General features: G+C 48.3%; 9 protein-coding genes across 9 annotated transcripts; 5 read left to right on the top strand and 4 right to left on the bottom strand.

Annotated features, from left to right (window-relative positions):
* Nucleotides 1-869: 869 nt before the first annotated feature.
* Nucleotides 870-1,672, top strand: HD556DRAFT_1376863 (uncharacterized protein). Its single transcript, XM_041303114.1, has 3 exons — nucleotides 870-1,066; nucleotides 1,120-1,354; nucleotides 1,419-1,672. The coding sequence occupies exons 1-3, from the start codon at nucleotides 1,040-1,042 to the stop codon at nucleotides 1,472-1,474; spliced, it is 318 nt and encodes a 105-aa protein (XP_041159481.1). The 5' UTR covers nucleotides 870-1,039; the 3' UTR covers nucleotides 1,475-1,672.
* Nucleotides 1,673-6,825: 5,153 nt separating this feature from the next.
* On the top strand, nucleotides 6,826-7,588 carry HD556DRAFT_530515 (uncharacterized protein). The gene is made up of 2 exons (XM_041310883.1): nucleotides 6,826-7,404; nucleotides 7,461-7,588. The coding sequence occupies exons 1-2, from the start codon at nucleotides 6,929-6,931 to the stop codon at nucleotides 7,468-7,470; spliced, it is 486 nt and encodes a 161-aa protein (XP_041159480.1). The 5' UTR covers nucleotides 6,826-6,928; the 3' UTR covers nucleotides 7,471-7,588.
* Nucleotides 7,589-7,707: 119 nt separating this feature from the next.
* On the top strand, nucleotides 7,708-8,091 carry HD556DRAFT_1376840 (uncharacterized protein). The gene has a single exon (XM_041303113.1). The coding sequence runs from the start codon at nucleotides 7,816-7,818 to the stop codon at nucleotides 8,041-8,043; it is 228 nt and encodes a 75-aa protein (XP_041159479.1). The 5' UTR covers nucleotides 7,708-7,815; the 3' UTR covers nucleotides 8,044-8,091.
* A 54-nt stretch (nucleotides 8,092-8,145) lies between these two features.
* On the bottom strand, nucleotides 8,146-11,063 carry HD556DRAFT_1536690 (allantoate permease; the record flags this gene model as incomplete). The annotated part of the gene is made up of 17 exons (XM_041309637.1): nucleotides 8,146-8,434; nucleotides 8,499-8,629; nucleotides 8,691-8,869; nucleotides 9,005-9,033; nucleotides 9,087-9,282; nucleotides 9,335-9,403; nucleotides 9,454-9,539; nucleotides 9,589-9,742; nucleotides 9,797-9,814; nucleotides 9,864-9,999; nucleotides 10,050-10,081; nucleotides 10,132-10,146; nucleotides 10,202-10,271; nucleotides 10,322-10,364; nucleotides 10,416-10,500; nucleotides 10,540-10,679; nucleotides 10,740-11,063. The coding sequence occupies 17 exons, from the start codon at nucleotides 11,061-11,063 to the stop codon at nucleotides 8,363-8,365; spliced, it is 1,779 nt and encodes a 592-aa protein (XP_041159478.1). The 3' UTR covers nucleotides 8,146-8,362.
* Nucleotides 11,064-12,350: 1,287 nt separating this feature from the next.
* On the top strand, nucleotides 12,351-14,439 carry HD556DRAFT_529642 (thiamine diphosphate-binding protein). The gene is made up of 10 exons (XM_041310881.1): nucleotides 12,351-12,681; nucleotides 12,737-12,762; nucleotides 12,816-12,894; nucleotides 12,947-12,955; nucleotides 13,007-13,062; nucleotides 13,120-13,127; nucleotides 13,177-13,289; nucleotides 13,348-13,645; nucleotides 13,699-14,090; nucleotides 14,143-14,439. The coding sequence occupies exons 1-10, from the start codon at nucleotides 12,448-12,450 to the stop codon at nucleotides 14,254-14,256; spliced, it is 1,329 nt and encodes a 442-aa protein (XP_041159477.1). The 5' UTR covers nucleotides 12,351-12,447; the 3' UTR covers nucleotides 14,257-14,439.
* Nucleotides 14,440-14,572: 133 nt separating this feature from the next.
* On the bottom strand, nucleotides 14,573-15,689 carry HD556DRAFT_1444019 (uncharacterized protein; the record flags this gene model as incomplete). The annotated part of the gene is made up of 4 exons (XM_041306717.1): nucleotides 14,573-14,940; nucleotides 14,999-15,199; nucleotides 15,253-15,420; nucleotides 15,473-15,689. 4 exons carry the CDS (start codon nucleotides 15,687-15,689, stop codon nucleotides 14,573-14,575), a joined length of 954 nt encoding a protein of 317 aa, XP_041159476.1.
* A 184-nt stretch (nucleotides 15,690-15,873) lies between these two features.
* HD556DRAFT_529565 (PIG-U-domain-containing protein) lies at nucleotides 15,874-17,793 on the top strand. Its single transcript, XM_041310880.1, has 9 exons — nucleotides 15,874-16,049; nucleotides 16,108-16,172; nucleotides 16,224-16,393; nucleotides 16,450-16,550; nucleotides 16,604-16,865; nucleotides 16,917-17,016; nucleotides 17,066-17,109; nucleotides 17,174-17,298; nucleotides 17,363-17,793. The coding sequence occupies exons 1-9, from the start codon at nucleotides 15,905-15,907 to the stop codon at nucleotides 17,608-17,610; spliced, it is 1,260 nt and encodes a 419-aa protein (XP_041159475.1). The 5' UTR covers nucleotides 15,874-15,904; the 3' UTR covers nucleotides 17,611-17,793.
* A 562-nt stretch (nucleotides 17,794-18,355) lies between these two features.
* Nucleotides 18,356-18,784, bottom strand: HD556DRAFT_1238509 (uncharacterized protein; the record flags this gene model as incomplete). Its single annotated transcript, XM_041297978.1, has 1 exon — nucleotides 18,356-18,784. The coding sequence occupies one exon, from the start codon at nucleotides 18,782-18,784 to the stop codon at nucleotides 18,356-18,358; it is 429 nt and encodes a 142-aa protein (XP_041159474.1).
* A 955-nt stretch (nucleotides 18,785-19,739) lies between these two features.
* HD556DRAFT_1376781 (P-loop containing nucleoside triphosphate hydrolase protein) lies at nucleotides 19,740-24,600 on the bottom strand. The gene is made up of 20 exons (XM_041303112.1): nucleotides 24,216-24,600; nucleotides 24,057-24,159; nucleotides 23,996-24,007; nucleotides 23,826-23,931; nucleotides 23,540-23,769; nucleotides 23,437-23,486; nucleotides 23,145-23,384; nucleotides 22,969-23,049; nucleotides 22,768-22,911; nucleotides 22,151-22,710; nucleotides 22,005-22,101; nucleotides 21,703-21,956; nucleotides 21,540-21,654; nucleotides 21,363-21,482; nucleotides 21,156-21,311; nucleotides 20,967-21,104; nucleotides 20,698-20,916; nucleotides 20,490-20,648; nucleotides 20,302-20,440; nucleotides 19,740-20,255 (listed from the first exon to the last, which is right to left on the bottom strand). The coding sequence occupies exons 1-20, from the start codon at nucleotides 24,516-24,518 to the stop codon at nucleotides 20,056-20,058; spliced, it is 3,426 nt and encodes a 1,141-aa protein (XP_041159473.1). The 5' UTR covers nucleotides 24,519-24,600; the 3' UTR covers nucleotides 19,740-20,055.
* Between the last annotated feature and the right edge of the window lie 1,468 nt (nucleotides 24,601-26,068).

The following is a 26,068-nucleotide window of genomic DNA, read 5'->3' as shown; positions in this document are numbered from 1 at the left end:
TCTTGCCGTCCCGTCCCAGGACCCGCTCAGCACTCGTTTGCCATCTCCACTCCAGCACAATGCATACACAAGATCGGTGTGTCCTAACCATTTGGCAATAACCTTCTTCGTCTCGACGTTCCATAACCTTACTTTTTTGTCATAGCATCCACTGGCAATTGTCTTGCCATCTGGAGACAATGCCATGGACCGCACTTTCGCCTTATCCTCCTCATCTCGCCAGTCCTCTCCTATCTGTGTGCCGTTCTCTAGGTCCCATAGTCGGAGTGAGCGGTCCCCGGAACATGTGATGACCTGTCGTTTCGCATGCAGATGTACAACACCATTCACCCAATCGGTATGACCTTGCAACATCTGACGTGGCGTGATCGCGGGCACCTCACTGGTGGAGGAAAACATGGTTGGTTGGCGCTCGGTCGATTGGGGACTATATATGCGAGAGAGGCAGGATATTGGGATCAGGTCAAGTTATCTGGCAACAGCAGTAATTGCTGGTGAGTTTAGGAACCTGTCTTTTTCACCTTAATTTAGAGCACCCATTGCTAATAAAACAGCCCACTTACTACAGGATCCACTTCTCATCCAGAACTCTAATTTCGGGACTGTCTATGGAGGAGGTGTTGCGTCGTTATTTGTGAAATTAGAATATGCAAGAGATCTTCCGAAGTTGGCGGTAAGCATGCCGTCAGTCGAAGAGCCGAGAGCATCACTCACGAGAAGCATTGTCTAGGCGAACCCAGCGCTCAATCACCAGCAATCAGAGGGGGTCTGGTTGGGAGTTGAGGAAGTTGGCACTCGTTCATTCAAGCGTCTTTTAAGGTGCGTCACATGCATCATCCTCGTGTTCGCTTCACAGCTTATTGCTGTGTAGATCAAGCGCTCTCGTCTGCAACCGGTGCTAAGTCCATCTTCCTACACGTAAGGACTACATCGATGGTTGTGGCACACATTCGACAAGGTGCTGCACTCCCTCCCCACTCTGCACGTCTGGTCTGGTCTATTTTTAACTCGATGACATCAACTCTTGCAGCACGTTTGTATGATATGGAACAGCACCTATATCCAGGTGAACTTATTTGTTTGCTAAAAAGGTCCCTGTTCACATTGATCAATTGACAGAACGTATCATGGGTGCTACCACCTCTCAAACACAAATCTCCATCAGACATCTACATCCTACTCAAATTCTCGGATGCCGTATCGCATGACCTAAGTGTCGATACCGTGTTTGAGGGACGTCGATACGATCCATCGAATTTACCGTCGTATCATGTAGAACTTGTCTCGCGGAAATGCTATTCTATATACAGGTGCTGCAAATTTGGGTATTTCGTTTGCAAAGGCCATCTCATAGGTACGTATCAATTCTCCAATCCTTGCTCAGACAAGACGATGACGATGACGCTTATGCTATGCAGGAATAGAACAATGCGATACGAATTCCTGCGACTTGTTGGATGAGCCTCGAACGTAAACAAAATCGTAGAGACGCTTCAGCATTTTTGGAAGGACAACATCAAGTCAAAATGACGTGGACAACAAGACTGTATGTATCACATTGTCTTTGTCCTAATTGCTGCGCCCATTGGAACGGGCACGGACTGCAAGGGAACCAAGGCCAGACCTCTATGGCGGGAGGCTACGGCTCTGTCTATCGAGGACAGACTACGACACACGCGAGGACTACCGACTACGAGCCAGGACTCCTGCCACCGCGCCAGGACCCCTGCCACTCCCGTCCTGTCCTGCCAGAGCGCCCCGCTACACCATCTGTCTCGGGGATACGTCTTCATCGACTCTCCTTCACATACGGCTGCAACACGCGATTTATGCAACAGCTCACCAACACAATCGAAGTCCTCGTGCTGAGCAGCGGTCGGGACATCAACGACTTCTCAAATTTGCGGAATAAAGAGATTCAGCAGTCCACGAATAATGACGATTATGAGGCATGGTCATCTCTTGAAAGGTTGTTTGTCATTTCAGTAGAATTATCATAATGCAAGATCTGAGAAATTGTAGCTACGCATGTATCAACTAAATCATTTTCCTTGAGCTGGTTTTCGGATCCTGTACATCCCACTTACAGAAAACCTTTGATTGGGTTTTTTTTCAATGTTTTGCGAAATACTTTAGCTAAACAATTAAATATTAAATGTTTGCAGTTTGATGGACTCGATAAAATTATGTTCCTGCACGGAATAATTGATATTAGTACTACTTGCAACTTTGCAACTTATTACCCGCTCTGAACATTCTGAACTGTTCAACATGAGCCGAACATCAGATTCTTGTAGTTGCTGTTGCCTGTATGTATTTACCTCGTGCACAGTGTGAAGTTCGTGAATCAATCGTGTCCTATCATGATGATGCTAATTCCTTCATTTTGATCAACATCCGTCGGTTCTGTGATAGGTTTGTCTGGATTTATGGCCATGCCCCTTCAAGGTTCAAGGCTTCGTGGCTCCTTCGGCAATGGGGATATGGCCAATAATCATGATTAGCGCTTGTCAACGTGTTGTCCATGCTTTGGTCAAGGGTAATTCGGCTCATGCCAGAGCCTCAGGTCCTCTCCTTTATCCCACCTACTTCTTGCACCCCCACTTCACTCGCAGTAATCGACCACTCGTGATGAGTGATTCAGAAGACCCTGGGCCAACATCCACCGGTAACGACTTGAATGTCCCAGGAGGTCTCGCTGCCGCAGATGATTTCCAGACCACTTACCTCCAACCCCTGAAAAATTTTGAAGCTGTCATTGAGAATCTCGCAAATGTATGGGCTGCCCTCCTTAGTTGGTAGTGAACTAATCAGGTTATAGGTAAATCCATACGCAAAGATGGTGTTGGGCATGTTTTCTGCTGCAGCTAAAGTACGTTCTATGTTTCCCGGAGATCTGTCACACTCAGAAGTTATGGTTTTTTGCAGATCGTTCTTGCTCAAACGGAGCGCGAACAATCAGTGCAACTCCTTCTCCAGAAATTAGAAGAAGTTTATCGCTTCATTACCCAAGACGATAATCTTTCCAAGATTGAATCGATGCATGATGTCATCGGAAAGATGGCTCAGCAGACTCTTGAGTGTGCCCGTTTCATCAGGGAATACTCGGAGACGAAGAGCTTCTGTGAGTCGCCGGACTATTGCATTCGCACATGAATCTTATGCTTACTATGATAATAGGGAAGAGAGTCGGTAAAGACATCCTTGCGGAAACGGATGATATCATCACACGGTACAACAACGTCCTGGATGAACTTATGCAACAATTTCGGGATCAAGCTCATCGGGACGTAGCTATATTTATCCAGTTTGCGGGTGAGGATTCATGCATGTTTCCCACTTTAGATCTACTCATACCCTTGAAGATGAAACACTCGATCTCAGCGGCATGACTTATGCTGCGGGCGCGGGACGAGATACTGCAAAACAATGTCTGCCAGGTACTCGCACAAACATTCTCTCTCATATCACCGAGTGGATCACCAGCAGCGGAGATTCTGTTCCGCGTGTAATGTGGCTATCAGGCCCTGCAGGCACGGGCAAATCAGCCATCGCGCACACGATTGCAAACTGGTTCAGCGAAACGGGAGGCCTTGGTTCATGTTTTTGTTTCGATCGGCATAGAGAAGGAGACCGTCGTCATGAAAAGATTTTCTCCACCATCGCGCGCGATCTTGCTGATCGTGATCCGGGAATGAAACGAGCGTTAGCGGATGCAGTCAAGAATGCAAACTCACTCAAGAATACGACGGACATTATCCAGCAGTGGCGCAAGCTTCTCATGGAACCGCTAAAGAAGTTCTCTGCGTCAAGTGTGGGGCCCATCTTGATTGTGATCGAAGCACTAGATGAGAGTGGTGGAGTGGAGACGCGGCGTAACCTCCTCCGCATACTTTCTGGTAGACTTCAGGACAAAGGGCTTCCCCAAATCACCGAACTCCCTTCCAACTTTCGTATTCTCGTTACCTCTCGCCCACTTCATGACATCGAAAAGGAGTTTGAAGGTGCTGATCATATTCTGCGGGTGTCCATCATGACTTCAAAAGAAGTAGAGGAGGGCGACATCCGTGTTTATGTATCTAAGGAGCTGAAAAACCTACCAGAATTTCAGGACACACACCTTGTATTGCTGGCTGCAAAATCTGGTGGACTCTTCGAGTGGGCGCGTCTCGCGTGCGGATACATCAAGGAATCCCATTTCGACAGATCGCCCATGGAATGCTTCAATGATATCGTGAACCACAATCCTGGGGAGCGGAAAAACTTGTTGTATGATATGTATCGGCTCATTTTAGAAGAAATGACCCCAAGGCATAAGTATACAAAATTCCAGTACCAGCAAGTAATAGCGAGATTTCGTTCCGTGATGGGACAAATATTTGCCGCAGCCGAACCCCTCCCTCTGGATTCGCTGCAAGCTATGCGACATCATTTCCCAGATGAGCACGACCATTACGACATAGAAGTAGTGATAAAACGTATGGGATCCCTCCTCAGCGGCACTACCGACTCACATACCCCCATCCGACCCCTTCATGCGACCTTTCAAGAATTCCTCACGGACAAATCATCCAGCGGAGACTTCTTCGTCGAGAGAACGAAGGCGCAACAGCGTGACCTTGCATTTGCGTCACTGCGAGTGATGATGGCCCGAAAAGATGGCCTTCGCTTCAACATCTGTGATTTGAAATCGTCGTACCTCCCTAATTCCCAGGACACAGAACTACCTCAACGAGTCAAAACATCCATTCCCCCACATCTCTCCTATTCCTGTCGATATTGGGCCACGCATGTTCAAATAGCAGACTTTGACGATAAGCTAGCAAAGGAAATAAAACCACTCTTCGACGACGAACGACTAATGTTCTGGATTGAATCACTCGGACTTCTCAATGCAATCAGCGGTGCCGTTACTGTGCTTGCGCTCGTTGCCAAGTGGCTGAAGGTGAGCACATACCTACGAGGCAGCGTCGGACGAACCGCTCATAAATAAATACAGGGCCATTCTGGATACGAAGCACTGCGGTCCAGCACGATGGATGTACAAAGATTCATTCAAGTGTTTGGCGGCATGATTTTGCACAGCACGCCACATCTGTATGTATCAGCGCTGCCATTCTCGCCCATCAACTCCACCATGGCTACGAAATTTACGGCAAGGTTTCTGAATACCATTCGTCTGACATCTGGCCGTGATTTGAACTGGACGGTTATTCAGGCCGTAATCAATGGACACACCGGAGCGGTTCACTCAGTCTCTTTCTCACCGGATGGTACTCGCATCGCGTCTGGTTCAGAGGATAAGACTGTGCGGCTGTGGGATGCACGGACGGGACAACCATTGGGTGAGCCCTTGAAGGGCCACACTGAAGCAGTTATATCAGTCTCGTTCTCGCCGGATGGTACTTGCATCGCATCTGGTTCGGAGGATAAGACTGTGAGGCTGTGGGATGCTGCGACGGGACGGCCATTAGGTGAGCCCTTGGAGGGCCACACTGAAGCAGTTATATCAGTCTCGTTCTCACCGGATGGTACTCGCATGGCATCTGGTTCGAAAGATAAGACTGTGAGGCTGTGGGATGCTGTGACGGGACAGCCATTAGGAGAGCCCTTGGAGGGGCACACTGGAGCAGTCTCGTCGGTCTCGTTTTCACCGGATGGTACTCACATGGTGTCTGGTTCGGAGGATAAGACTGTGCGGCTGTGGGATGCAGTGACGGGACAGCCATTGGGCGAGCACTTGCAGGGGCACACTGGAGCGGTTTTGTCAGTCTCGTTCTCACCAGATGGTACTCGCATCACGTCTGGTTCAGAGGATAACACTATGCGGCTGTGGGATGCGGTAACGGGGCAGCCATTAGGTGAGCCCTTGGAGGGCCACACTGGAGCGGTTTACTCAATCTCATTCTCACCGGATGGTATTCGCATCGCGTCAAGTTCTGGGGATAAGACTGTGCGGCTGTGGGATGTAGGGACGGGAAAACCATTGGGTGAGCCCTTGGAGGGGCACACTGGAGTGGTTTTCTTAGTCTCATTTTCACCGGATGGTACTCGCATCGCGTCTGCTTCGGAGGATCAGACTGTGCGGCTGTGGGATGCAGGGACGGGACAGCTATTGGATGATCCCTTGGAGGGGCACACTGGAGCGGTTTTTTCAGTCTCGTTTTCACCGGATGGTACTCGTATCGCGTCTGGTTCGGAGGATAAGACTGTGCGGCTGTGGGATGTGTGGACGGGACAGCGATTGGGTCAACCCTTGCAGGGGCATACTGCAGCGGTTTTGTCAGTCTTGTTCTCACCGGATTGTACTTGCATCGCGTCTGGTTCGTACGATAACACGGTGTGGCTGTGGGATGCAAGAACGGGACAGCCATTGGGTCAGCCCTTGACGGGCCACACTGGAGCAGTTATATCGGTCTCGTTCTCACCGGACGGAACTCGCATCGCGTCTGGCTCGGAGGATAAGACTGTGCGGCTGTGGGATGTAGTAGGGACGGGAAAACTATTGGGTGAGCCCTTGGAGGGGCACACTGGAGCGGTTTTGTCAGTCTCGTTTACACCGGATGGCACTCGCATCGCGTCTGGTTCGGAGGATGAAACTGTGCAACTGTGGGATGTAGGGACGGGACAACCATTGGGTGAGCCCTTGGAGGGGCATACTGGAGCAGTTATATCAGTCGCTTTCTCACCAGATGGTACTCGCATCGCGTCAAGTTCTAGGGATAAGACTGTGCGGCTGTGGGATGTAGGGACGGGAAAGCTATTCGGTGAGCCCTTGGAGAGGCACACTGGAGCAGTGATATCAGTTTCGTTCTCACCGGATAGTACTCGCATCGCGTCTGGTTCGGAGGATAAGACTGTGCGACTGTGGGATGTAGGGACGGGACAACCATTGGGTGAGCCCTTGGAGGGGCACACTGGAGCAGTTATGTCAGTCTCGTTCTCACCGAATGGTACTCGCATCGCATCTGGTTCTGAGGATCAGACTGTGCGGCTGTGGAGTGCAGTGAATGTGAAGCCATCCTCCGAGTCCAGAGAACCAGATTCCTCCGCATTTTCGCTGCATCGAAGCACCACACCTTCCACCCAAGAAAGCCGTATCATGCCAACCAACACTTGGAATAATCGCCTCATTTCCTTCTCATCCAGCCTGAAACACGCTTTGCCCAACCCCGCTGACCTGCTTGAACCCGCCTCTCACCATGATTCTAATTCAACCCCTTTCTTGCTGCAGGGTGATGGATGGGTGATGGGACCCGATCATCAGCTCCTTTTCTGGGTACCCCCCGCTTCCCGACATGCATTTTATACTCCTTGGACTTCATTGGTGATACCCAGAGGATATCCGCAGCTTGATTTGAGCCGCATGGCGTATGGAACGCGCTGGTCGAGTTGCCGAGATGTGTGAGTTCCTTGTCTTCAACATCCGTCCTCGCAGTTGCTAACATCACTCCTGCTAGTTCCACGTAGCAAAGATTTTACTGTACCATTTGATTCTTTGATTCCTTGCCAGTTTTATACCTAGCACTGAGCCTGAATTCACGGTCGTCCGACTGAACGATGTGCTGACAAGCTGACTGGGTGGAACTCGAATGTTGCTGCTGATTCGCAAGAGCAGGTACTGACAATTAATTTTATCAGAGACGTGCTTGCGCTCTCATAGTAGCCGCAGTCTTTCGATCGAATTGTATGCAGTGTGTTTGCAACTATTCCATCCCGCAGTGCACAGTTCTCAACCATTTTATAGAGTCCTGTACGAGGCTTTTGAGTCTATTATTGATTAGTAAGCCTCATGGAAATACTACCCAGTCATACATGTTACGATCTCCGAACTGTATTGTTTGCATGGCAACTCTCTATGCTTTCATGGGGTACCTTTGGGAGATGAGCGGGTCCTATTGGGTCGCTGTAATGCTTGTGACCCATTGTTGGCATCTCACCCAAGTGGACCTAGATGTCGTGGTGATAACCACCATTTCGTCCATCAATGTATGGACTTCAACGACGGGAGCTTTAACCACAGTACGCAAACTCCATACATAATTTGCATACCATTGCACATTTACGATTGAATCAACTTGAAAGTCGAACCAAAACTAGAGCCTCATGCCACCGATGATTCTCGATTTTGATCAAGAAGTACAACCCGGGCCTAGGCTCTTACAGCTATTTTTATATCGAATTCGATTGACCAGACTTCTTTTTTTATCAATATGAAGGCCTGCGTATTTTTCGGGAAGGGGCAGTGTCTGAGGGGGACTTCCACGCTGCCTTCACCAACGTGGTTCCTGGCACGCAACAATGGCTTCTCTATCAGCACCCCAAGGTGGCATTGATCAAATCTACATAATTGAACAAGTCATCAATGCGCAAAACGGAAATCGAGTCTTCTGTTTCCAACATCCTTGGTCGTGCTCAGATAGTGGGCACGTTCCTATCATTTAACAAGTCTTTAGCGCCAGAGCCCTAGCTCTTCAGAAAGTTCACGATGAACTCACCTCTGTCGTCATCGCATCCCAAATCTTAGCTCGTTGTCGGTTGCGCCAGATGTAATATACCTTCGTAGCTGGGTACAGAATACAGATGTTGACGCAGCAGATAATGATGAGGGTCCTGTTGCCGCGTTGATCTGCGCGCGGAGATGAGTGTGACGATTATGTTGCCTGGAAAAGAAAAGAAGAGTGACATACATCTGGGAGCATCGCTGGCTACGTAGATCTGTGCGGATACGATTCCGCTGACTTGTACGAACCTAGCGGAAGATGAGTATGTCTCAGGTTTGAAAATAGAGAATTCCACACATGTTGTACAACGACGCGTTGACTGTTCGACTTGCCACTGCCCCGGCGTTACGAGAGCACCACCCCACCTGTAACAAGAGATGAGTATTTGTTTCGCTCAACGATTGTTTTAAGTAGTACCTGGATTGGATGGGTATAACTGGTAACACGAGGATGTCAAGAATGGTCTTTAAGAATATTAATGCTGACAAGTTCGGACTTACGGATATGACAGTAGACCAGTCGCCACAACCTGAACAGTTGAATAAACCGCGTATGATGCACTGCGTAAAATGCGTCACTTACGAAAAATATCCAAGGATTAGGATTGCTAGGCAATGCATAGAGTGCAACGAGGAAAGGTAATGTCCAGAGGTCCATCATCATCGATACAATCGTACGTTCATTGACGGACTCTGAGACAAGCGTGATCCAAAACATAGTGACAATTCCGATAGCCAGAGAGGGTATCGTAAGGAGGTTGGTATCAAATGTATTGAATCTGGGTTCCTGGTCTTCAGTGTGTCGAACGAAGGGATACTTGTAATACACACCCGATGTTCGTAAGTAGTAAAGTGAGATACGTCGAGGGGGGACTGTTCGGGATGCCAAACATGAGGCCGCTACGTTTCATAAGTGTCTCACTCTTGCAAAGATCAAGGGAACAGCGTACAGGATGTAAATTGGCCAAAGATCATAATCACACACTGCTGTCCAGAGACGACGCAATGTAAGACCCTCGCGGTTGTGCATGTCACCCTAAGGGGGTGATTACAAAGTCTAAGGAAACTGGGACATAATTACTTACCTTAGTGGGATCATCCCGAAGTACTCGGTTGACGATGACGATTTCTTCTCTTTCCGTGAACCAACCCTTTGGCCTGAACCATGCTTTGGTCTGCGTTGGAGATGGGGGCATGTTGAAAAAACAGAAAATTCCTATAAGCAGAGTGAGGATTCCCCTGTGGGAGGGTCAAGTTCGCGTGTCTTATGTCATTGAAAAGAAATGGACGCACTCAATTATGAATAGCCACCTTAGATCAAATCAGGTTTTTGCGAAATGAGCATTAAATTTCTACTGACCGCCATCCAGCAATGCCAGCCACACCATCCATGTGAAGCACGCCATAGGCTATAAAACTAGCGAGGATGGCGACGAAGTTCTCAGTCATCCAAAACAGGGCAAGGCGCGTGGGTAGCTCCGTCTTCGTGTAAAAATCTGCCCGAAAAGTCAGCAATATAACATGACGTAGCAGGTAATTGACATGCAAGATAGATATAATATCAGGTCAGGGATAAAGCTGTAGAATGTGAAAAAGGGTACTCGAGCGCGTGCAGGATTTGGACTTACCCGCCTTGTAAGACGCTGAATTCACTAGTCAGTGAAAAGAAGGTTTGGGACAGTAATTACATGACATTACCCAAGAAGCGCTCGGCAAACCAGGAATGAGGTCCTACCAGTCAGCCAGAATTGTGACAGAGACACAAAACCTATGAGCTATCGATGAGAAATGTTTTGATACAGTTGTTCTGTTACATACTCCAGAGACAGATTTGCGTTGGTATCCAGCGATCCGGTCCAATCTTGAATACGACCATAAGCCAGACGAAACAGTGTACAGTAAATCCACATACCCGCTTCGAGACAAGCTGTGACGGTAGTTCTGCGCATAAAAATGCCAACAAGAACACAGTATTTCCGAGGTTGAAGTCTGGATGACTGAAATCAAAATATTACTCGGATAGCAAACGAACAAACTTGCCGTCTGTAGTCAATTCAAGATCCTGCAAGAAATTGTCCGAGTTTGCCTGGCTGATATTGCTCCTGTCCAAGTTCAAGGCGGAAAATCCTATAGCTGCCGTAAGCATAATCCTCCAATCCAACTTGCGGACCAGGGCCTTTCCTCGGATTTAACATGAGCAACCTCGCTTTAAAACGCGATAGGTATAAAACCTGACCCTTTCCTCCCTGTACGTCCAACGAGCGGTTGGATCGAATCTGTGAAGATTCTCGTAGTCCTTATTGGGCCAATAGTATTGCGCAAGGCCAGGATCATCAAAAACAGAGCGTCTTGTCGCGATTGCATCAGGGTCATGAGAGACCGTGTGGTTTGGACGAAAGATGGACTTTGTCCACGAGAACTGTTCCTCCGTCTCATCTACCAGGTCATCAGTGGGCAAAGAAGCACTTCTTTTTTCAACAGAAGACAGTAAAGAGACGGGCCTAATCAGGCTGTCCGTTGTCAGGGCGTGCTTCTCCGGGACACTCACAGAGGTCGTCATCGAAAGAAATGAGTGTGGAGGAAGGAACACCCCCGTATAAAAGCACTCGAATAAGACAGGCACGACCGTCCCACTATCTATCCCCAGGCAGAATTGTGCGATGATGTCAATAAATGGCGTAAGATGCTATTCTAACAATAGGCACTACCGTATGCGATTGACCTGCAAATTTTGTTTCGCGATTTGGACGGAAATGCAGCGCGAATGTAACGACTGAGTACTGAATCCTGGAGCATTCACCTAGTAAGTCAGCACTCGCAGAAACAGCAGGATGGTCGATTTATACTCCCAAGAGAAAGCAGGTGCGCGCCAACAAGGGTGTGACTATTATAAAGATGTTATCATGCATATGGTACGCTTCATAAAATGGTCGAGGTGGAGAAAAATAACCTTGTACTTACCAGCCCATGATGCATCATGGGGCCACCTGCCATGACTCGGACTCCCACATGAGTACTGTGTGATAGACGGGGCCTTCCGCACCTCTAGGGCATCAGCAAAACCTTTCCATGCAAACTCACCTCGAACACTTTTCGATAGTATTATCAGTTGAGTCCATGGCCAGGCACACTAGGTATTTCGCATCAAATTGTTTTTCGCTTACGGTTCGGGTCACATTTGAGTATAACTTTCTGTTCCCTTCTTTTCGTTTCGTAGTGCTTAATTATTCTGCAATTACTGTCATCTTCACCTGCGATATCTCGCATTCCACTTGTGCGTCTTGGGTTCGGTTTAGTATTTGATGTCGAACACGAAATACTTACATACCCATTGTTTCATGACCCGCTGTATTACCCTCATACCTATCCCACCGTTTTTGCGACTGCCCCTGCGCTTGCGCCTCACACGCAGTCCTGTCCCAAATGCAATTTCCCATGGCTCTCTGCATCGTCTATGTGCTATGAAAATAACCAGAATTGTCTGACTGCTGCGCAATGCTTCTCAGTGCATTGAATGTAAGCCATCCAGAATAAAGGCAACCGGCCGGCATCCTCATCTTCACAATCTTGCGCCATTTTGAAGTCCTGCAGATGAAGCTTGTGAGTTCATCTGACGAAGTGCTCATGCGGTGTTTCTTAACGCACCTTCCCTCTAAACTCGCGCCACGTTGATCATAGCAGCAGTGCACCTTGTCTCTGAGAATGTTGTCTTTGAGTACCTCAACTCGTGCATGCAAGGCTCAACTCCCTGTATGACCGGCGTGCTGTTCAGTTCTCCGTTGTTGATCTGAGCGTCCAATCCAGGAAGTGTGTCATCATCATAACGGACGTGTAGCTATTATTAGATCAAATACTACTTTAACTTTACCTCAAGCTCCGTGGACCGTGTCACGGGTTCTTCACTCACTTGTTCCGGAACTACTGCCATCCGCGCGTCTCTAGAAATGCTGCGTTCATTGTCAGTCAAATATTCTCCTCTACTGACAAGGATTCGCCCAGGAGGTCGAGCGCTCTCATCCCAACCTACCTCTTCATTAGGCTGTCTCCCCACGACGGACTCACCAGTCGTGTCGAAGCTTGGATTCTTCAATTCTGTAACTGGAGACGGTAGCAAGATACCAAGCTATAGAGTCCTCGATGGGTTTGGTATTCCAATAGAAGGTGCTGAAGTGCCCGAGGCATGTGTGCCCTCTTCCGTACCAAACAGACCAATTGACCTTCAAGTTCATTCAGATCAGCGAACAGTTCGCGCGACGATTGTAGGTTGACTTCGCAGTAATTCAGTATCGGAGCTTACACAGCCTTGAATTAGATATGAAAATATGCAGTTGCTTCCGACGCTGGATAATATACTTTACAATGTCCAACGTCAGGGCAAGATATCCTTCTATGTACGTGCACAAGCGAATGATGCATCTCGAATATCCTCTGACAAATCTTTAGATGACTTCTGTAAGATAAATGGCCACGCAGTATGAATTACAATTGCTGACCCTTATCAAGTATGGAGAAGAGGCGGCTGTGATTGGCTCTGCTGCTGCACTGGCTGATGATGACGAGTAAGTTTCCCTGAGAACCGTTATCTCGGTCGAGTTAACCACAAGCTACGTTTCCAGAGTGTTGGGTCGGATGAATTCATTCATTATTTATATCTTTGCTAATTCCAAGTGCAGCACAGTACCGTGAAGTTGGGGTGCTCCTATGGCGTGGCTTCAGTCTTGACCGTGTCATGGCCCAGTGTTTCGGAACCCACGAAGATTCCGGCAAAGGTCGCCAGATGCCCGTAGTATGTTACCTTGCCTCATTGTCCTTTCCTTTACCAGAATTCACTAACACTCCGTTAGCATTTCGGCTCCACACAGCATCATTTCCACCAGATATCATCTCCACTCGCAACTCAAATACCACAAGCTGCTGGGGTTGGTTATGCACTGAAACGCGACCCAGAGAGACGCTCCAAAAATGTGGCCTGCGTATTTTTTGGGGAAGGGGCAGCGTCCGAGGGGGACTTCCACGCTGGAATGCTCCTTGCTTCCACACTACCTTCACCAACATTGTTCCTGGCACGCAACAACGGCTTCGCTATCAGCACCCCAAGCTCGCAACAATATTATGGCGATTCTTTGAGCGCAAGAGGTCCAGGTAACCCCCTCACAAGTTGCGTGTTTGTATCAGTGATTGAATTTTCTTCGCAGGTTATGGTATCGATACTGTTCGTGTAGATGGAAACGACGTGCTTGCGGTAATGAGCGCTGTTAAGGAAGGACGAAGGCGATGCTTAGAAGGTGGTCGGGCAGTCCTGGTCGAGATGATGACCTATAGGGTTGGCCATCACTCGACGTCAGACGACTCGTTTGCGTATAGGGGACGCCAGGAAGTCGAGGACAGAAAGAAGATCGACAACCCCATCACGCGTTTCCGCTTATTCATGGAATCCCGGGGATGGTGGGATAAGACAGAAGAAGAAGAGCTCAAGTCTCGTTTGAAACAGGATGTGCTCGCATCGTTCAAACGCGCAGAGACTCTTAAGAAGCCCGACCTGGCAGAGTTGTTCAGTGATGTATACGCAGAAGAGCCTTGGAATATAGTGAGCATAGCTGGATTCATCAGTGACGCGTACTTATTCATTCTGGTTACAGAGGGAGCAACGAAAGGAGTTGGCGGGACTGCTCGAGAAATATGGACAAGTGTGGGAGCCGTGGCAGAATGACCTCAAGATCTTCAAGGATGAAGGGAAGAAGCTGGCGGATTGATGATTCCCTCGATACCCATTTCACAATTGGCATTCGGTTGATCAATGCACTCTTCCAAGATGACTATTTTCGCAAACCCAGCATATGTGGAACTGTATAAATATTGCAATTTCAATACACAGAACTAGTGTAGTTGTATTGAATGTGGCACGAATTTATCAGACGAATTATACGCTAGGCTTTCCCGCACCCGGAATGAGCCTCCTCACAAATGGCTCATCCTTGACAAGCCCCAAAAACGCAACACGAGACCCAAGCCAGTACACACAGTATTAGAGGCTATTGTCGCAGGTTGTGCATCTGCATCATATCCAGATCAGAGCCACAAAGCAGGTTTCATATTTAGCTGACGATCGCGCGCTCTGATGAGGCTCGCTTGTTTGTCCTGCGCAGCGGCTCCCCACTCTGTATCCGAGAATGGACGTTGCAATGCAGCATGCAGCGCATTGAGGACATCGAGACACGTCACACCTTGTTCTGCAGCACTGGGTTCAGGGCTGATGTTGAATGCCCAGGGAAAGTCTTGGCTGATCAGTCGTATTCGGTTGTGCCGTGCTAGCGTGAGTACTCGAAGGAACTCAGATCCCCACCCTGCATATGAAGATGATGGTGGAAAATAGAGCGAGTTCGGTGGGTATCGCCAATGGTTTACCAGTTGCGCGCATGGTGCTGCGAGGAGGTAGGCTGATGGAAGGCATCAAGATCAATGCAATCATGATTACAAGCTGGGTCTGGACCGCACCGATTTGTGTGTCCTTATCGATCAGTGGGATTGAAATCTTTGTTCGTCGTGCAGGGTCATCTAAGAAAGCACGCAACTCAACATCTTGGCAGTCGTAACTAAACGAACGGGGACACTTGCGTTTAATCGCTGCATTCTCTTTGTGGTGTCGAGCTGCAGTACGCGTCTCAAAAACACCTTGGAGAGATGGATTCTGGCCACCTTTATCATCGAGTCAGATTGTATGATAACTGGAATCAACGACAGGAACCTACCGTTCCACGTGCACGAGTCGGAAACGTCATGGGATTGGTATTCAACTGGCCACATGATACCTACAGAAAAAAATGGGTTTAGAGCAAAACGAAGGAGGGGGGAAATACCTTGCGCCCCAGAATTCGCGCGTGGGTGAGTGTCAAGTTGAAGATGCATCGAGTATGGTTCTGATAACGGTTGAGACAGACAGCCAGATATAGAACATGAATAGTTGCTTACGGGTATGAATGGCGTTACCGTCAACGGGACGACGGTTTGACGGGGTGTTGAGGGCAAATGTGACGTGCTGTTCAGCGGGCTTCTTGAACGAAGGCGCAGCGACATGAGGAAGCTGTATTGGAGGTTTGGGCCACCCATTGTAGCGAGTATTGTGCAAAGCTAGAGGGAAGTTGTTGGGATCAGGGATATCCCATCGAGGACGAGTTGAATAATACATGGGGGATGCGATGTTAGTGTGCGATGACTTGGGAAGCTGGAAGAGGCGGAATCATGGTGAAGAGGAGATTATATACCATCAGATAATAGTATGGCGAAGCCTTGCCTGCTTTACTACAGCATCCATTAACTGGCCTGCTGTACAGTGCTGTGAAAGAAGTTAGCCAGCACTGCCACACTGCCACCCCGATAAACGACACTTGCCTTTTAAGTTTTATGTTTAGCGGTGCGATGAACATACCACCAGCGTTTTCATTTCTGGTATGTCTTCGCCTTCTGTTCGCAGTTCTACCTCTTTCAGGTCAAAATCTCCTCAAACATGACCATCAACTTAGTTCGCCATTGACCTCCTACCTTCGCTGTATGTGCCAAAGTACTGCCAGCCAAGTGATTCTATCGCTAATACATGTCAATTCCAGTGAAAGAAGGTCTTTGGCTTCTCGATAACAATATCGATCCATACACAGGAGGATCTTTTCACCATGTATGACATTTCAGTGGACCAAATGTCATGGGCTGACCATCTGCGCCATAGTCCCCTCTCCTACTCTCCTTATTTTCAACCATAGTACCTTCACTCCCAATTATATGGGCTATATCTGATGCTGTGAGAGCATGGGCGCTTCTCCGTATATGGCGCGCACGCCAGGGTTTATCATCTCAAACTGGTACGAGATCCAGTGTAGAAAACTTTATCATAAGCGTGTACGATCCATCACCGTATTTCGAGTACGCACCTAACGCACTGCGGCACTGCGCAGCTACTTGCTGAATCCCTACCTCCTCCTGCCATCACTTGCGCTATCCACATCTACATTCGAAAATACCCTTACCCTCCTTGCTCTCATGTTTGCATCTCAAGGTACGTCCCAACGCGTCTGTCCAAGTCGGCTCACACGCATTCCCCAATGCTAGGCAAGGTATCTTCTGCACTTCTCGCTATCGCATTCGCAGTTCACCTTACCCCCTCCTCTATCCTTCTACTTCTTCCAATCTTCATGGTCCTCGTCTCCTCTCCTGTGTCTCACCTCGCTTCCCCACGTCCTTTTTATGGCAACCTCAAGCATATACCGTTCCTCTTTGGTGAGTTCACACTATGCTGGTGCGTCCTTGTAGGCGCGGCATGCATTATTGCGGGAGGAAGCTGGAGTTGGGTCAGGGCGTCGTGGGACGCAACGTAAGCCGACTTTTAATTCCTGACAGATGGTTCATAAACACAGCGTCCCAGCCTCACGCTACCAGACCTCACGCCTAACCCTGGTCTTTGGTGGTACTTTTTCACTGAGATGTTCGATCATTTCAGACCATTCTTCCTCATGGTCTTTTCCGTGCGTTCTCATTTCATCGTACACGCATGCCATCTAACTGCATAGTTAGGTTCACCTTGTCATATACATATTACCTATCTGCATAAAATTTCAGTAAGACATTCTTGATAATATATACGTGCTAGTTTTCATGGGTTCTGATACACCCCATCCGTAGACACGATCCCCTCTATGCCGCGTTCCTCCTCATAGGCGTCCTGGGGACGTTCAAAGCGTACTTAACTCTCGCAGACCCAGGCTTGTTCCTCAGCATGATATCCATCTTCCCTGAAGTACATGGCTGTAAGTCCCCTCCTCTCCTACAACCATACCCCGTCTCGTACTCACTTCACTCGCATTCTTCCAGACCTCCGACATCCCATTATTACTACACTCCTCCACCTACACGCTGCGCTCCTCCTCCCGCTTCAACATGTACTCTGGGTGAGCGAGGGTCGTGGGAACGCGAATTTTTACTATGCTGCGAGTCTCGTTATGGGTATGGCGGGTGGTGCGGGGCTTGTGGATGCATGTTGGGCGGGGATGCGGATTGCTGTGGGGGATGCAAAAGTATGGGCTGAGGAAAAGGTAGATGGTGAGAAAAGGCAAGGGTAAGGGCAAGGTAGTATGGTGGGAGATGGTACAACAGTGAGGGGTGAAGAATTATATGAGGCTGGTTGCCGTGTTGAAAGTACCAGAATCCGTACAGTGTCGCACACACTTGAGCAGTGGCCGAGGTGGGAACTTGTGCGGTCATGGAAGTCTTACAATGTTCAGCTTCAAAGGTGAGTGTACTTGTCATTTATAATTAGTCGTTTCCGAAGACACAAGGATGTTTGAGATTTTTTTGGATTTACAGTGCTTCTGATTCATGAGTCCAAAGCGCCCTCGTGTTTCACTCATGTGCAGCCGTTATTTTTGTCGCATCTAGTTGGCAAGGCTCAACTTAGTCCCCCATAGTCAGACCAATAGATGGCAGACGGCCGTCCCTTCTGCAAAGCGTACATCAGATCCTGAAGCACTACTCACTACTTAGTACAGCATCTCCTGTTCCACATGGGCGATGCAAGTCGCATCTCTCCTAATGCGAGGGATTGAAAGTCATAGCACGTCTCGTGGTATGGCACAAGACTCCGCGTCGGTCTGTCAGCGCCACAGAACTTGATCGGTGAGGATACTCTCTCTTTCGATCAAGACAATAAAGTTCACTCGCGATGTCTATGATGCCGGTGTTAATACAGACGTAGAATGCAGATGCTGAAATCTTAACTTTATGGTGAGCGTTGCCACTCCGAGCAACGACATCAAACATTTTGATCAACCATCCACAAACCCCTCTCACCCCAGATCCCCGCCCTCTTCAAATTCGACCGTATTCCCAATCCTCCAGCAAGCAGTACATCTGCGTTTGAAGATCTGAAAGCCTGATCTCCCAGCTAATATTGAAACCTTGGTGTCGAAGATGCCTGAGACCCTCCCACACCCAGCTTTGGCAGTTCCATCTGGGGTCGTGACGCGCGATAGGAATGCTTGCCAGGTGTCGCTCCATCAATGTTAGCTGATGCGCAGCTACTTTTCCAACGGCGAAGCTTCCGCGCCATGCATCTGGGTTTGGGTATGGTTGGTTGCGTCTGAAATCTATGGTGTAGGTATCCATGTTTCCTAGTATGTGGTATGTGTTCCCGATACCGGGAGCGGTTGGGATGTAAATCACCCAGTGAAGTGGGTAGGGCTGTAGGGGTTCTTTCTGCCCTTGCCAGAATTGGACGACTTCGACATTATAGTACATGACTGGGACAGGCATATTACAATATGGCTGCGGGATTTGGTAAGTTGCAGTTGGAACGGCGCTGGATTGTGCTCACCGGGATTGACTGAGCAAGGTCGGAGGAGTGCGGGGTTTAAGTTCGCCGATGACCCAGATTTATACCCAAGCCCTGGTAATTTTGTTTGGCGAGTGGCTTTAAAGTGTGGGTGCAACATGTCAGAATGTGAATACGGTGTACGCTATGGGTGGACTGCCAATTGCTACTCCCGGCATACAATTAGTAGCCCAATCAAATGAATTGTCGGTGTTGCTTCTTTTAAATGATTCCCGTTATCGCACAGCCGCCAGCGTTCTGGGCCTCTAAGATTAAAGAAGCGCACTGAACTTGGGAGGAACATCTGCAGTCTTCATAAATGCGATATATTGTTACATCTCTCGTCGACGACAGGTCAGTTCACTCAGACCGCCGTTTGGTATCGAGTTGCAGTGCTTGGACTACGTCACCAAATTGGACGTAGCTATTTTGATGCCGCCGTGTCTGCCGCAATCGTGGCGGGCCCAAAAATGCCCCGGCGTCAATCGGATCTCATAAGTTACAAGCAACGTTAAATGCGCCACCCGGACGTACAGTTGTCCAGAGACTGGATGGAGAGGGGATGGCAAATAAGTTCATCGTTATGTTTGGTTCGAAGTGAGATCTATTGGGAGAATCATTTATAGGTTACCGTTTCTATGGATGCTGTGGGCTACGAAGTTGAACGGCTTGTAGTACAGACACAGGACTATGCCCAACTGCGCTCGGAGCCGGCGGCGTTGTGTTTCGTCAGCAGAAGGGCCGGAACCTGTGTCTGACTCGGAATAAGATTATGAGCACTACTTGGACCTGAGGCCTGAGGCCTGAGTACCTGAATGGGCGGGAGTGAGTGATCACGGTGCAAATATCGAGCGAATGTACGTGATATGAGCAGCTGAGATTGAAAAGGAGACGCTCAGGTGCACGTGGGGTAGACACGAATTGGTTCCGCGGGATCAATGCTTAGCGCTTGATGCCCAGAGGACAACATGGGATAGTCACTGCTCAGCGCTCCATCGCAAGGCTAAATGAGTGACAGCCAAACAATGGCTGCTCGTATATATTAGCACTGGCACTACCACTGCGTCTTATCATAATATTTAGGTGCTGGAGCGTTAGTGTAGTACTCGAAAAGCACGACCAAAAATGGTGAGGAATAATGTATCATCTGAATACATCTACGACCTGTCGAGAACAGATAAAACACGAGCCAACAGGGTTAAGTAAATGCCAGAATTCCCTGCCCACGCTCAGGATCGCTCATCCGATGGACACGGACTGTCTGGCCGACGTGGATGTTGCCCATATCTTGGGGCGTGATCAGGATATACTGTTTCTTGTCCGAAGCATTGGCGGTGTCGATCATCATCTTCATACTGATGCGGCGATTGACAGCATCCATGAAAACGTCGAACTCATCTAAAGACGGTCAGAAAGAGGAGTGTATCTCCATGTGTGCACTGACCTAGGCAGCGAAGAGGGCAGCCGATCGCATCCCAAAGTGAGAGTAATAAACAGATCGTCGAGAATGATTTCTCCCCGCCACTCAGTGACCGGGGATCTTTGTCCCTCCCTTGCGTAGCCATCTGATCATCGGTTTGAACCTGATTACAGAACGTAAGCCGTAGGTCATTCGTATACAAAGAGACATACCTTCAGCTGGAGCGTTTGGTTGGCATGGTCAAACAGAATCTTTCCAAAGTACCCACGATTGGAAAGATGGTACTGGAATACAACCTTGCATCGTAAAGCAATGTGACGCCGGAATTCTTGCCAGCGGTTTAAGCGAATAACAAGTGACCTCTTCAGAGCCTAAAGAATAGTGTCAGTGAATTAATCCATTAGCGCGAGCCAGCCTTACATTATTCAGCGCAGCGAGACTTCTGAGTTCCTTTTCTACGCTGTCTAGGACAGCTTTCGCATTGTTCACCTCAATCGTCATTTCCTCGACCGTTGCGCCATGCCTGCGCTCTCGTTCTTTGAGTGCTTTCTGAACGGATTCAAGAGTGCGCTCCACTATATCGACTTTGCGGGGATTTTCAACCCGTTCGCAGTACTCCTCAGCACTCGAGGTCCAGTTCTGATAGAAAGTTAGCGCTCAAGCTCTGTTATGAATGCTGAAATACTGACTATGAACTCCTCCTGTAGCTGTTTCGCAATGACATCAATAGCTTCAACCTTTTTAGTTTCGTCCTCGAGCTTCTTTGTGTAGTGATTTTTGTTGCTTTGGGCTTCAAGACGACTCGTAGCAGCGTCCTCGATCTTTTTCTATATTCCGGCGTTAGGCGACAGCAGACAGGACGTGGAAGTAACAATTACCTGAACTCCCTGACGTGCTTCTTCAAAGTTATGAATCTGGCCTTTGATTTTGTTCAACTCCACAAGTAAAGTAGCCTGTTCTTGATCGATAGCGGTTCTCCTACCGACAGCATCCTCGAATTGTTGCATGATCGAGGCCTTTTCCGCTTCGGCTTCCTGTACGGAGAGGATTGTCAGCCGAGATAGATGAAATTCACGTAAACATACATCTTTCGCGCTCTGCAATCCCATGATATCAGCCGGCATCTCTTCTTTTGCCTCCTCTTGAAGCGAAGCAAGCTCTTGTTTAGCAGCACGGTGAGTTTCGAATAAAGAGCGTTCTTGTGCCTAGCAAACCATGCGTGTTCAGGAATGGTATAACGGAGAGGAATGGGTGAGACTAACATTCATCCCATTGATTTCGCGTGCCAGGGCTTGAAACTGCTGTCTGAGCTGACCAGCCTCGTCTTGTGCAGCCTTACATTCACCTTCTGCATTCTGCAAGTTCTCTTGCCAAGTGCTGCAAAATGATTCAGCATGATTGTGAGATCGTACAATATAGACGAACCTAAGCACAGAGGCAGAGTCACTCGATGTGAACATCATGTTGCGGGGGTCATTTGGAGGAAGCCTTTGCAATTTGATCGACTGACCGCCTCCCTCAGCATATCGATGGACACGCATGTAATCAGCTGCCCACGCGACGCCTCCTCCATTCATGCGTTTCAGGATGTTGTCAGCATCGAGACGCTTGGGCGCAACGACCGTACGCTCAATATTTGCTTGGTTGATTAACAGGCGGAGGACGTAAGGGTCTGTGATCTGGATAGCAGCGTTAGATATGTAGTAATGAAAACAGTACAGACTTGCCTCCAGGACACGAAGAACAGTGGGAATGTGATCGGGTGGCTCCCCTGCGCTGAAGTCAAACATGTCACGCTCGGATATGATAATATTAATATGAAAGCTGTATCATGGTCAGCCTGACGAGGTAACACGAGGATTGACTAACACACTTCTTCGTCTGGTCAAGTAACTTCTTGAGTTGTGGTCTGTCCCTGGCATCAGTGACTGCAAACGCACTCATCAGGCCTCCGAGCTGAATTCTCATCAAATCTGCCCACGCCATGTCCTTCAGTTTGACATGTATCCCAAGCGGACCAACAGGCACGTCCCCATGCCATCTCGTCTTCGCAATCTGGTCGAGGACACCTTTGATGTCTCGGCCGTACGGAGCAAGTGCATTCCGTCCTTTCTCCTTGCACTGAGAGATCATACTCTGGGCCGCAACAACACGCTCCTGTGCGCTGTTCTTCTTGGCTTCGGCGGCGAGCCCCCTGTGCTTGATGCTTTCCTGATCAGCCATTTTTTGACGCTTGGCTTCAAGGAAGTCCTTGTGCGCTTGATCGGCGTTCGTGACATCCGTTCTGGCGGACTCTAGTTTTCGGTTAAGCTCGTCTCGTTTTACTTGTGTGTCTGCAGCGAGACGATGCTCTTCTTCAGCGATATTTCTCGTGTAGTTCTTAATGGCATCATTGAGAGAGTTAAGAGATGTGTTCATTTGTTTCTCGTCATTCTATGAAAAGACAATCATGTCAGACAAGAAGTAAAGCAGAAGAATAGGTATATAGACCTTGAAGTTTCCTATCTTCACTCGGTTGCTGCGCATTTTCTCCTGTAGATCGTCGCGCTGCTTGGTGAGGTGATCAATATCACCAAGTGCGGAATACTCTTTATCGAATTGTTCTACAGCATCGGAGGCAAGCTGGAATTGGGACTAACGAGAATATGTGAGCATATGAATATCGGTGCCCATGACTTTCTAGGAGCACACCTCGGCTGTCTTCATCTCAGCCTCGATCTTGGGCAAGCGGCGTTCCGCCTTCGCAACTTCCTCAAGCTTTGCCTCCATTTCCTAGAAATTATAGCTGCATCAGTCCGTTATTCACGATATATACAATCAACCATGTCATGCGGATCAAAGGGGATATTGAGGAGATCTGTTCTTACCGCTTGCTTCGCTGCAACGTGAGCCCAGGCAAGCTCCTTCTTGAGCTCATCAACCTTGCAGCGCTGCTCTCTTGCCTTGCTTGCTTCTTCAAAGCGCACGCTGGCCTCTTTGAATGCAGCGCGTAGGTCAGGGAGAACTTGCTTTTTCTGGTGTAACACCTTCTTGGTCTGGTTGATATTATCAAGGCAAGCGTCATATTCCTCAGAAAGCTGCGATAGTTGGGTGCCTCGCAGGAAGAACTGCGATGCATATATGTGAACGAAGTACACTAGAATGTGGAAGCAAACCAACCTTGTATTTATCGGAGGGATGGGAAGCACTTAGAAATTGCCTAGCAGCATCTACGTAAACTTTAACATGGAATCGAAGACGCATACATGCACGTAGTACTCACCTTGACTGAGGACATTCATGGGATTATCAACTTGTATGTTCATGTGATCACAGATGGCTGAAAGCTCGTCTCTCTTTGTGGATACAACCTTGCCGTCCTTACTCTTGATTTTCCATGAAGAAGATCCATCCTTAGTAAATTTACGCGTGATGACAATGCTCTTTCCATATTCTTTGGGTTTATATGCTTCTTCGCCCTGGTTCTTGAGCGAAATGGTGATTTCTGAAATCCTTGTGTGATATCTCAAGGTCAGTAACACAAACCTCGGTGAGTGTGTCAATCTTACTGTTGGCCTTCACGAATAAAAGATTTCAGGCCGCTGCCGCGTCCTGTCGAGTTTGCTTTTCCTCCAAGTGCAATGGTGATCGCAGACAGGACGGCACTCTTTCCACCTGACAGGTCAAGTCAATGAAACGAAACACAAGAGTTGTCAGCTATTGAAGATATAGTACTCACTTCCATTGTGACCTATAGAGCTATTTCAGCATCTGCTTAACACACTTGAAGTGACACTCACCGATAATGAAATTGATCTGAGGTCCAAACGTGAAAGTAAGTCGTTTGTGGCACATGAAATGGTGCATCTCAATGGACTCAATTATTCCATGCTCTGCAATACCCTACGGCACATAAATCAGCTTGAGCCATATGCAGAGGTAGCCGGCATTCTACTAACACCAAAGGTATTGCGCTTCTGCTCGAGGCGCTGGCGAATGGCCTCGCCATTGAGTTCTTCGAAGCGTTGTTCCTCTTCCTCGTTGTGCTCCTCCTGGGTTAAATCTTCTTCGTCTTCTTCGTCGTCGCTATCCTCCTGACGCGCCTTACCATTGCCATTGCCAGGCTTCCTATCACGGTGTCGCGACCGGTCAACAACGACCTCATCATCGCTATCAAAAGTTCTGGCACGCTTGGATTGTTGAGACAAAGCATTTAGAGCCTCGTCGTCATCGTCATCAACAGCGACTTTGCGTTTTGCCATTACTGCTGAAGGTAATATGGAAGACAGTACTATGTGTGCCACCGTACGTGAAGCGCGCCGCGACGCGTTGCAATTGGAAGGTTGCCACGCTATCAATAAGAACAAATAATGAAACCAACTCAACCTAATTCGACTCCTTCATCTTCAAGCTTCAGCGCTTCAGCCTTCGTATATGTATTCTACATACATACTTGAGCGAGACGGTAAACTCGAGCAGGTCTCTCGTCACTCTCGGTCTTACCATCCCTCTTTAATGCTCCCTCCTGTATAATTTGCTTGATATGTGTACGATTGAAACCAAGCATGGACTCCATTACTAATCCCAGCAGTACTACTAAGTGGCTTAGTTGCTTTTGCATAATTACTCCGCTCTAATCCAAATCTCCCTGGCGTGCTTCAGCAGCTTCACACAACCTCATACTTAATGACACATACTGTCAATTAGCATCGACCTCAGGCTCACTTGCTTGAGTCCACGCCGCCACCGCTCATGTCCGCTATATTTATGGGATGCAGGATGATTCATGCATCAAGTGTCATTAGTTGTCTAAGCATATCAATGGCTCTGACAGTGACTGTGGGCCCCTCGATCTCGCCAGCTTTCATTTCAGTTTTTTGTGAGTGCCCTGTTACAGCCGGTGGGAGACACATCGTGCGTGACCTGACGTTCCAAAATTGCAGTCAGATCACAGAAAGGTCGAATGGACTCGAACCCCTTCACCTTCGGCTCAACCTTTCAGGCCGTTATCCGACGAGGCATTGATAGGCTCCTTAATAGGCTGCATTTGCAAAAGTCCAAGTGACCAACGCACACAAGCGGGTGCGCCGCATGTTGTCATCGATTTTGAATCTTATTTCAATCAGGCCCTCAGGCCTCATCCGCAACGGCCATCGTTGTCTCATTACCAACCACTACGACGTAGACTATTTTGTCAAGAATTTCGTGAAGGACTCCAACCCTATTGAGAGAGGTAATACTAATGGGGTGTGTGAGAGCCAGTTGGCTCATATCTTCTGACTGGAAGATGATACGAAGGCACGATCTAAGATTTTTTTCAATGCAATCCAGACTGCAAACGCTTTGTCTGCATGGGCAATCTTCAACTTTTCGGTTACAGTGTTTCATCAAGAACACCAGGGCCATCAAATCCATCGCCTCGAATACGTTCTTACTACGAGATGGGACTTGCATACCTCGTACGTCAATCTTAGGATCTAGTTGGGCCCGATGGTGAGTCACGCAATTCAAATATATGAAGGTTTGATTGACTGATAGCTTATTATTCCCAGGAGACACCAGACACTTATAAAAGTATCCAGCCCGGACGAAGCATACGTCACAGACGAAGTTTTTCAAAACCGTCAAGTCAACCATCGCCAATCCTAGCTTACCCTTGCCGAGTCCTCAGTATCTCAGTATCTAGATGCATCCTCTCACAGACTTTCTAGGCTCTTTGGAAATGATCACAAGCTCAGTCGGATCAATGATTATGTACCTGGAGCTCGTCGATGATGCCTACTTTTCTGGGACACAATGTGGCCTATTGATA

The sequence above is a fragment of the Suillus plorans genome, assembly GCF_016647745.1.
Source record: "Suillus plorans strain S12 chromosome Unknown HD556scaffold_33, whole genome shotgun sequence".
Lineage (NCBI taxonomy): Eukaryota > Fungi > Basidiomycota > Agaricomycetes > Boletales > Suillaceae > Suillus > Suillus plorans.
Note: the sequence above shows the minus strand (reverse complement) of the source record. Positions and strands in the feature narration are given on the sequence as shown.